This window comes from Asterias amurensis, chromosome 21, assembly GCF_032118995.1.
Source record: "Asterias amurensis chromosome 21, ASM3211899v1".
Classification (NCBI taxonomy): domain Eukaryota; kingdom Metazoa; phylum Echinodermata; class Asteroidea; order Forcipulatida; family Asteriidae; genus Asterias; species Asterias amurensis.
In genome coordinates, this window is record NC_092668.1 from 2,418,416 (window position 1) to 2,429,160 (window position 10,745).

Consider the following 10,745-nt stretch of genomic DNA (forward strand, 5'->3'; position numbering starts at 1 on the left):
ACAAAAAAGAAAATATATAAAAAATTAAAGGCTTGTAAAATGCATTTGCTTTGCGCTACCGCTATGCACTTCCTATTCGAACTAAATCACTCAATTGATAATTTTCAAATCTTTGGTTTAACTTTCAAACAATATAATTAAAAACACTGGACACTATTGGTAATTGTCAAAGACCAGTCTTCTCACTTGGTGTATCTCACCATATGCATAAAATAACAAACCTGTTCAAATTTGAGCTCAATTGGTCGTGGAAGTTGCAAGATAGTAATGACAAAAAAAACACCATTGTCACACGAAGTTGTGTGCTTTCAGATGCTTGATTTCGAGACCTCAAACTCTAAATCTGAGGTCTCGAAATCAAGTTCGTGGAATATTATTTTTTCTAGAAAACTACGTCACTTTAGAGGGAGCTGTTTCTCACAATGTTTTATACCATACGTCTCCCCATTACTCGTAATCAAGAATGGTTTTATGATAATAATTATTTTGAGTAATTACCAATAGTGTCCACTGCCTGTGTTTGGTAGTTGGTATACAAGGTGTTTTACTGCTATTCTACCGTTAAATCATTTTAATATGTAGTTTTAGTAAATTGAAGACATTAATAAGATTCAACTGTAATTTGATTCCCTAAAGCTTTAGTCAAGTTGAACTTAAGTTTTTAAGAATAAACCATCAAATTAACTCTCCGCGGAAAGAAGTTTATCTTCAATTCTTAAAGGTTTTTCTTGGTGTTCATACTAGGGCCAATGTAATCAACATGTCCCCCCTACACATAGTGCACTGAACCATGTACGAGTTTGTTGCATATATCTTGACTAAAGACAGCAAAAAAGTAACGCCCAGCTGTTGTAAAAGCACCTAAAAATATAATTTTAAACTTGTTACTCGTATTCTAATATTGATAATACCAGGAGACGGAAAATTTAATTACGGTGATTTTGACTCATCGTTTGTTATAATCGGTCGAGTATTGTTGTCGCGGTAAGTGCTTACAGGTGGAAGGTGCCTATTTCCATTGTTGCAGTAACTCCTATTGACAAGAACAGCTTTTCAAAATTCCCGCTATTAGCTTCACGCTGAATCAGAGGAGAGAGTAATCATGTCAATAGGAGTTACTGCAACATTGGAACTGGGCACATGCCGCAACAACAATACTCGACCGATTGTACAAGGTGTCAAAATCACCGTAATAAAATTGTCCGTCTCGGTGTATTTTCATTTTTTGAATAGGAGTAACAAGTTTTAAATTATATGTGCTTTTACACCAGCCGCGTTACTTGTTTTGCTTCCTTTATATTATGACAAAGGTTATAAATAGAAGACGGGATGTCGCCATGTTGGTGGTAAAATACCAAGAAGGTTCGATTCAATGAAGCATCAACAATAATGATACCATTTCCAGGGAAACCAAAGACACGAAACACCAACGTACATTATTCTCTTTATCTCAAAACTTCCTCAAAAGGATTAATTTATTTACTATAAACGTGACCTCTAACCCCAATAGGTCAGAACTACCCCCTCCCCTAATGGGGAACGGACGAACAAACAAATAAACGGCAAAAAACATCACTGGTTTAACACCATCAGGCCGTATTACCTTCCACCAGTGTCACGTGCCCCCCCCCCTCCCCACTCCCCTCGGAGCAGCCTTTTCTCACAAACTAAAAACAACCCAAAGGACCCCACCCGCTCTCCTGTCTTTTATTAAAATTCAAAAGAAATCCTGCACCAATATTCTTTTTAGCGAATTCATTTTCAAAAGGCGTCTTTTTGCGGCGGAAGGAACCTCCGCCCTTTGACCCCTTCCACTGATGACGTCACACGCAGCCACTGTCTTACACGCTCGCCATATCAGCATATATGGGGAGTCATAATTGCCTGTAATAATTATTCTTGTTTGACATTCCTACTCGCAGTTGTTTTTATGGGTAACTGGTCCTTTTTGAAGCATGTGGAAACCATACAGCAAAAAGTATCGTCTGTTTTCAAATAACCTTCCTTCCACAGTCGCCATGTATAACTTGCCAAACAAAAATCGGTACCCAAATGCACCCAACGAAAAACTATTCATATCGCAATGGCATGCATGCACTGAACGCCATTTTGAGAATGAGTTTCCCGAGAACATCATGTACCGTGGAGCAACAAACTGGATTGTGCTTGTAGTATCACAAAAGTCAAGTGGTTTACACCATAGAGGTCGTTCACACGCCGTACTAAAGTTGGTCTAAGTCCACTTAGACCGGTTCGGGTTTAACTTTTGTGCGTCTGAACGCAAAAAAAGTTAGACCGGATCGGGTTTAAACCCCAAAACTTAAACCGTCCAGCGAGGCGGTCTAAGTCTAAACCAGTTCGGGTTTATCTTTTAACACTGCGTGTGGACAGAATGACATCCGGTTTTAACTCACAACGGACGACCCATTGTGTGGTTCAATGCACACGCCCAGGACCCGGCGTGCATGCACACGGTTTCTGTCGCCGAAAAGCACTGAGTATTTATACTACTTTCTTGCCGCTTACCGAGTTGGCGAAACCCTCTCGATCGGTGTATGCAGTTTAACAATGGCCCACGCCCATGACTTATTAAGTTCTGAAACAAGATTATATTTTCCAAGCGTTTTTTGTTGAGTGTCCTATAGCCTACAATAAGTTGAAACTGTTTTTCATACTACGAGCGCAGCGAAGGAGCATTTTTTTTAATGCTTCTCACATGCACAGCGCTGCCATCCCATAGTGATCACTCTCTGATATCCCATAGTTATCCATCACCGATCCCGTGGATGTGCTTTTCTATTGCCGTCACCGTTACTAGCGTGCTGTACTTTCAAATTAGGAGAATGAACTGCCGTGGGTGCGAGGCTCTGTGTAGGGGAAATTCCCTTCGCCAGCAATGACCATGTTGTTTGGGAAGTTGGGAAAGTACTGCAAAGTACATGTCTTGCACGTGTGTAGTTGTCTTTATGAACGAATCGAAATAAAAATCGCGGCACCAGCTTTTGACAGATCGCAACTTCCAATTGATTGAGGTACAAACTAAAAGTATTAATAAAATCGGAAACGGTCACAGTGGTATAAAAACACAAAAATGAAACGTGTTCTGTTTCATGGATTATGGATAATTATTTTGGTTGAGTTTTCTCGGCGGTTTGTGTCAATATATTGTTTGTTTAATTATTTGTTTTAGAGTCGTGTTCATGTTTGTTTTAAGTGCCCACATCCTCCCAGCGGTAAAATTGTTTTCCGCGTTCGATTGAGCCATTTTTATCCAATAATATGTTCTGATGATCGTCCAGGGCATGGGACACTCATCAGTATCTCGGCACGCTCGGTGCGTGAATCTGATTAATAAAACCGGATGTTAGAGCAATGGGGTCGCGTCTACTTTGAACTCTTAAAACCGAAGATAAACCGGTGTGGCGGTTTCAGTCTTCCGCCGTGTTCACTTTTCCGGGTGACGTAGTCGGACATATCAGCACGTTGTTCGAACGGTTTTAGCTTTCCGGCGTGTTCAGTTTTCCGGGTGACCTGTCAGATACCGCCGCGAGAGTACCCTGGCGAGTACTGTAGTTCTCTCAGCAGTGACCCCAAATTGTTTATATTCCGATTCTTTTCTGTGTAGTCACATAATCTCTTACCCCATTTTTACATATGTATTCATGGGTACAACTTTAGGCAGGTCACACTCTGCTTGCATAAAAAACAACTCATACGATCCACGCGTTTGCCGCTAGTTGTACTCGACTCGTGGACGCCGCCATGACAGCTACCGGAGGGTAACGGATGACTCAATACGGCACTAAAAATGGACTACTTTCGCTTGCTGTGCGCAGGCATCGCATGACGTATGCTACCGTATTTGGTCATTCGGAAAACTGAACACAGCGGAAAGTTGAAACCGCCACACCGGATCAGGTTTAACTCTGTGCTGTCTGAACGCAATGGGTTTTTATTTTTACGACCACCCCCCGCTGCTCGTAAAAGTTAAACCGGTTCGGGTCTAAGTTAGTACGCTGTCTGAAAATAAAGAGCTATATATAGCTCTATGGTTTACACTATGTCAGTTATTTGCATACAATGTTGATACTGTAAACACGATTGTGGAAGGTCATGTTCAATGAACACAGTTCATGGTGTTATGACGTAGGTGGGGTACGGAGGTGGAAGGTACGGTGTTCCTTGTATACCACGTCACAACAGAATTAAAAGCACAATGTTAAATGCGGTTTATAAAAAGTAGTTTTTAAAATATAATTTGTTTTCCACTTCCATCGTTTTCCCTGAGCTTCATTAATGTTTTTTGTTAGTTTTTTTAGAGTCACTGTCAAGTCTTCAATATTTGGGGTCAATATGTCAGACCTTGGAGGAAGGAAGAGAAGGAGTTCGGACGACGAGACTAACCGCAGAGTAACAAAAGAAAATCCTAACAATGCCCCTGTCTGACCAGTGGAAAAAGATAGGAGACCTCCAGCTGGACGGTCGATTAACGAGCGGGATTAGATCTCTTTGTACAGAAGGTGTGATACCGCCACTCTGCACTGTTGCCTGCGTGTAAAGATTCATTGGAGACAAGAATTGTGAAAATACACATTTTTCGCATGCGCAGTGTGTTTTCTTTGTCTTTCATTGATGCGCACATGGTACAAACGATTGCGTTGGTTTTTTTTCCGGTTCTTTTGGGGTTTTTTTCACATAAAAATCGGAGTTGTAGAAGGTGAGTTGTGATTGACTTCTTCATTTACCGTTTGTGGTGTTTTCATGGAAATATCATAGCATATATTTTTACATGATTTTTGCAACGTTCCGGTCACTAGCGGTGGATCAAAATTTGGGTATAAGCACACGAGGGTGGTTGGTATTCAATTGTGTTTTTCGTTTTGGTGGGCGAGAGCGGGCACAAATTTTATCAGGTCTCAAAAAGTAGTTTTCTTTACTATATCCATACGACATAAATGCCATAGTTGCATGAAAAACTAAGTGCGCACGCGCAAACTCACATACGCCAGGTCGCCGCTGTGTACGGTATGTGGGTGATTACGAATACGAGGTGTCGTTAAATGACCGAGGTACCACAGGGTCGACTTTTGAAGTCCCTTCGTTCAAACTCCTTCTCTTCCTTCCTCCATGGTCAGACTGAAAACATAAAGTTCCTCATACATCAGTACGATTACAATGTCATTGAAGTTGAGGAAATTATCATTCAGTGCGCACTATCGCAGTGGTCGCAACCGGCCACCGTAGAACGCAGTGCAACATTTAATTTTTAATACGTGTGGGCTTTTCCAGTTGTGAGAAACCATTGCACTATTGCGCACGGGATTTTAGCCGATGTAAACCATTCAACGGTGTCGAGTTGGCGAAGGGGGTGCACTGCTTTTTATGTTTCGAACGTTGGTTAACGACCAGAATCCATCATTACTGTTACCGACAATCTTCCACTTCCGATTCATCAAAGAGGTTCAAGTGTGAGCATTTATAGTCACATCTACAGCTTGTTGAGGTAGGACTTTACTTACTTGCACTATAGGTTAGGGTCCTGTAACTCAGGATTGTCAGGTGAGACATTGTGTAGAAAAGAACATGATTCAGTTCACACCATAGAGTTATATATAAGAACTAGAGGGCGCACGAGTGATACTTCCGGAACCGCAAGATGACAAGCGCGCCATTCTGTACGCGCGTTGAATATGAATTACGCGTTTGAGTTTTTTTTTATTGAAAGCTCAAGCGATGCTGTTTGTTCAACTTACAAAATGGCCGCACAAACACATGTTGTGAGATAGCTGGGGCCTTTCTCAAACCACGGCTTGGGCTCCGGCTCAGGCTTAGGCTCCGCGCGCTGTGTACGCAGCTCGGCCTTTAACATGCATTTTCAGCGCGTATTGCTGATTGTACCAGCACGCGGAGCCTGAGCCGGAGCCTAAGCCGAGGTTTGAGAAAAGCCCCTGTTTTGTCAACTTAGAAAATGGCCGCCTGCTCGCATACTGGGGCGCGTATATAGGCCAGTGCGCGCTCTAGTTCTTATATATAACTCTATGGTTCACTCGGTGTACATGTACATGTATATGTATGAGCAGTACACGCTCATGTTTGAATCCTATCTGACAAAATGTTTGGAAGCTATACGAAACATAGCTTAGCGATGTTTTCGAAGTTTGTGGTTTTTTTTTAGGATCAACACAAACAGGCCCATAACAAGAAATCAGTAGGGGCGGCATTGCTTTTTTAGGGGCGTTTGTTTTGTTTTTTACTAGGGGGCAGATTGTATTTTTAAATTTGTTGTGGGTTTTGTTTGAGGGGGCAGCCATTTTTCTCATTTAAGAAAACTGTGTTGTTTTTAGGGGGCGGGATTTTTTTTGGGGGGGAATTTGGGGCGGAATCTTTTTTTTTGTTTTATTGGTCTGAGGTCACCTCAAATGACCAATCAAAACACAGATATGGGAAGCATACTTTCGGTCGTCTCTTTGCTGTGTCCACGTACAGAAGGTGTTTATTGTATCATATGATTGTATACCTTACATGTATAGTACATGTACTTGCACTGCGTATCTCTGTGAAATGAATGTAGGTCAAAGGTGAAGATACACGCCGGCTGGAGGCCAGTCTCTGGCGTTATTCACGAGCCTCGAAGTGTGACGTCAGATATTCAGGCTAACTCACTGATTGTAAAACGAACATGTCCTTGTTTTATTTCATCATGTAACAGGAGCCCATTCTCATCAAGATGGCCGAAGCTGCACTACCCACCACTGAGACCACATGCAAGATAAGACATGTACACATCGAATGCCCAATCTGCCTGAGTCGGTTCACCGATCCGAAAATCTTGGACTGTCTGCACAGCTTCTGCTTCAAATGTCTTCAGAAACTTATAGACAAACAGGATCCGAAGACAGATATTATTATTTGCCCAATGTGTAAAAAAGAAACGTCAATCCCAGACGGGGGACTGTCGGATCTTCTCAGCTGCTTTTTCTTGAGCTCGCTTATCGATGACGTCATCAATCTTGAAGGTCCGAAGGAGAACATTAACCCACCTGTCTTGACTTGCGTTTGGTGCGACGAAGGTCTTGAAGATGTCTCACGGTGTGTTGACTGTGATGCAAATTTTTGCAAAACATGTCTGAAAAACCATGCAAAGCTAAAAAGTAACAGGCATCATCAAATCGTTAATGCTGTCGACTCATCAAATGAACGACCGAAAGACAAGGACAAAACTGAAGCACCAAAGTGCCGTAAACATACTGACATGGAACTGTGTTTCTATTGCGACACGTGTGATATACTTGTGTGTCCAAAATGTGCAGTGCTCGATCACCGAGCATCAAACCACAATCTCTCTGAAATCAATGATTCCATTCGATCTTATCGTCGAGCTGTTGATGAAGCCTTGAAGAAGTTTGACGAGTGTCGCAAGCAATTCCAAAAAGTGGATGACTCTATCAAGCACTCACAGCGTAGATTACAGCTCATGGTCGACCGAGCTCTTCGAGACATTGTGGCCAAGGAGGAAGAGGAAATCACTAAGATAAGAAGTGCATCTCGCCTCCTTCAAGAAAGAGTCCGTCGAATCGGTCAAGAAAGAGGTGAGGGATTTGAGAGCATCCAGAGCAGCAATCACGATAAGATGAGCCGTGCAGAGCAGATCGTAGCTTCAGTCAATGACTTGATGCACCATGCTGATAACTTTGAGCTGCTGGACCTTAAACCAAAAGTTATGCACAACTTAGACTTCCACAAAGAGCTTCAGTTTCAAACAGTGCAGCATAGCAAGTCAAATATCGGGTTCAAAGGTCATGATATCGTCGCTGATGCAGATCTCGGTGAAATACTAGAGGAAGAGAAGTGGGAGGTGAAGACAGAGTTTTGTGAAGAAGGGGAAGGTGGTGGGGAGTTCGAGTTTGCAAGAGACGTTGCTTGCTTCAGCAGTGGTGACATTGTCGTTACTGATATAAGCAGGTGCCTATTATCCACATTTACATCAAAGGGTAGTTACAAATCTACAGGTGTTCAAAGTGGAACAGGGGACGGTAAGCTAAAACAACCCTTTGGCGTCGCCGTGACCTCTGATGACCTGCTTCTGGTTATTGACGGACAGGATGTAAAGATTTATGATAGAGAACTGCGATATATTCGTCAGTTCAGACCCTCACAGGATCAAGTCGAGGGGAAGTCAGAGAGTCTACTTCGTGGTATTGCTGTGGACCACAAAGATCGAATTGCATTGGCTGACTGTAACAGAAAGGTACTATCTCTCCATAATATGGATGGATCCATTATTTCCACACTACATCATGACGATATTACTAGTAGCGACTGCCTTCTATCTGCAAGCTGCAAGGAGCGTCTGATCTTCACAAACTATCTAAAGATGAAACTCGTTTGTGTGGATTTCATGGGAAACGAGGTGTTCAATATCAGCACCTCCATTAACGGTAAACCTGTAAAACCTGTTGGTGTGTGCTGCGACGATGCTGGAGACATCTATGTGTCTGTTCATTGCTACGATGGCTGGGGAACCTGTGAGATTCATCATTACGATGCATCAGGTGAGCACATCGGCTGTGTAGCTCGTGGTTTGTACCGTCCTCTAGGCATGACCTTTACCCCTACCGGTGACCCCATCGTGGCTGATTTAAACTCGGTCAAGGTCTTGCATCGTTTTTGAAGTGTCAATGGCGTCATGGTCGAAAACTTTACAAAATCGTCGATCACTGCATTTTACAACTTGCACATTAAAACGAGAAACTTACCCAGCCGCTCTCTCATGAATGTGAATAATCTGTCATTCGGACAAATGAATTCAAAATATTATTCAAAACGTACAAAAACTGTCCGATTTTCGCTTTACATTGAATCACTCACGAATTAATCCCCGCAGGGCCGGTTTACCAAACAAAAAGGGAGTGTGGGATGTTAAATAATGACAATTATTGTGAGGTACATCACAGCCAGAGACCGCTCAGGAGGAAACTACAAGCTTCATGTTCAGTTATCTAGCTAGGAATAGGAAAACGTGGTTTTACAAGACTCCATGATTTTCCATTTTATAAGCAGCCACCTAGATTGCAAGGAGTGTAGAGCTACGAATGTTGGTTGATGATGAGCAGCCCTCATGTAACATGTAAATACCTTTAAGAAGACAACGTCTCCAGTAAGAACCGTAACCAAGTCTGATAAATCACTTTAGATTGTTGACAGCAAACCGAAGCATTGATACGAGATACTAACAAGGTTGTAGGGATCCCAGATCCGAAAAATGGCCAATGGTGTCAAGTTAGTATCGAATTTCTCAAGAGTGAACTGTGGGAAAAGAGAAATAAAAATCGTAAAAATTATCTTAATATGGTTGCTATCCGCAAACTTTTAACTTACTTTTAAATCATTTACATCTTTTAAATTTAAGTGCCCTTTGATTGCCTTTATGCTTCATACCGTATTGCCTTATTATTATAATCACGCCACGTTTTAAAATAAAGGAAAAAGCCTTCACTTGATAAGTAAATAATTAACAATTGAAGTAACTGATGTTATCATTCTTCAAAATATCGATACCATTTTCTAAAAAAGTACAATTTTACTTCAGACATGCCGTTGGATACAGAACAATGCTAGGGCGCCATCTTCAGACAGGATAGTTAATAATGTTTAGTGTATAACAATGCTACCTAATGAAGACAAAAAAGAAAATATATAAAAAATTAAAGGCTTGTAAAATGCATTTGCTTTGCGCTACCGCTATGCACTTCCTATTCGAACTAAATCACTCAGTTGATAATAATATATAGTTATATTTCAAATCTTTGGTTTGTCTGACTTTCGAACAATATGTATATAACTAAATACTGTGGTTGGTAGACAATGTATTTTCCTGCTATTCTACCGTTAAATCATTTTAATATGTAGTTCTAGTAAACTGAAGAAATTTATACGATTCAACTGTAATTTGATTCCCTAAAGCTTTAGTCAAGTTGAACTTAAGTTTTTAAGAATAAACCATCAAATTAACTCTCCGCGAAAAGAAATTTATTCTTCAATTCTTAAAGATTTTTCTTGGTGTTCATACTAGGGCCAATATAATCAACATGCCCCCCCCCCCACACATAGTGCACTGAACCATGTACGAGTTCGTTGCATATATCTTGACTAAAGACAGCAAAAAAGTAACGCCCAGCTGTTGTAAAAGCGCCTAAAAATATAATTTTAACTTGTTACTCGTATTCTAAAATTGATAATACCAGGAGACGGAAAATTTAATTACGGTGATTTTGACACCTCGTTTGTTACAATCGGTCGAGTGTTGTTGTTGCGGTATGTGCTTACAGGTGGAAGGTGCCTATTTCCATTGTTGCAGTAACTCCTATTGACAAGAACAGCTTTTCAACATTCCCGCTATTAGCTTCACGCTGAATCAGAGGAGAGAGTAATCATGTCAATAGGAGTTACTGCAACAATGGAACTGGGCACATACCGCGACAACAATACTCGACCGATTGTAACAAACAAGGTGTCAAAATCACCGTGATAAAAAATTTTGTGTCGGTGTATTTTCATTTTTTTAATACGAGTAACAAGTTTAAAATTATATGTGCTTTTACAACAGCCGCGTTACCTTTTTTGCTGTCTTTATATTATGACAAAGGTTATAAACAGAAGACGGGATGTCGCCATGTTGGTGGTAAAATACCAAGAAGGTTCGATTCAATGAAGCATCAACAATCATGAGACCATTACAAGGGAAA

General features: G+C 41.1%; 1 protein-coding gene across 1 annotated transcript; it reads left to right on the plus strand.

The window, feature by feature from the left end:
* Nucleotides 1–5,374: 5,374 nt before the first annotated feature.
* Nucleotides 5,375–10,011, plus strand: LOC139952831 (uncharacterized). The gene is made up of 2 exons (XM_071952083.1): nt 5,375–5,503; nt 6,710–10,011. The coding sequence occupies exon 2, from the start codon at nt 6,728–6,730 to the stop codon at nt 8,669–8,671; it is 1,944 nt and encodes a 647-aa protein (XP_071808184.1). The 5' UTR covers nt 5,375–5,503; nt 6,710–6,727; the 3' UTR covers nt 8,672–10,011.
* The last annotated feature ends 734 nt before the right edge of the window (nt 10,012–10,745 follow it).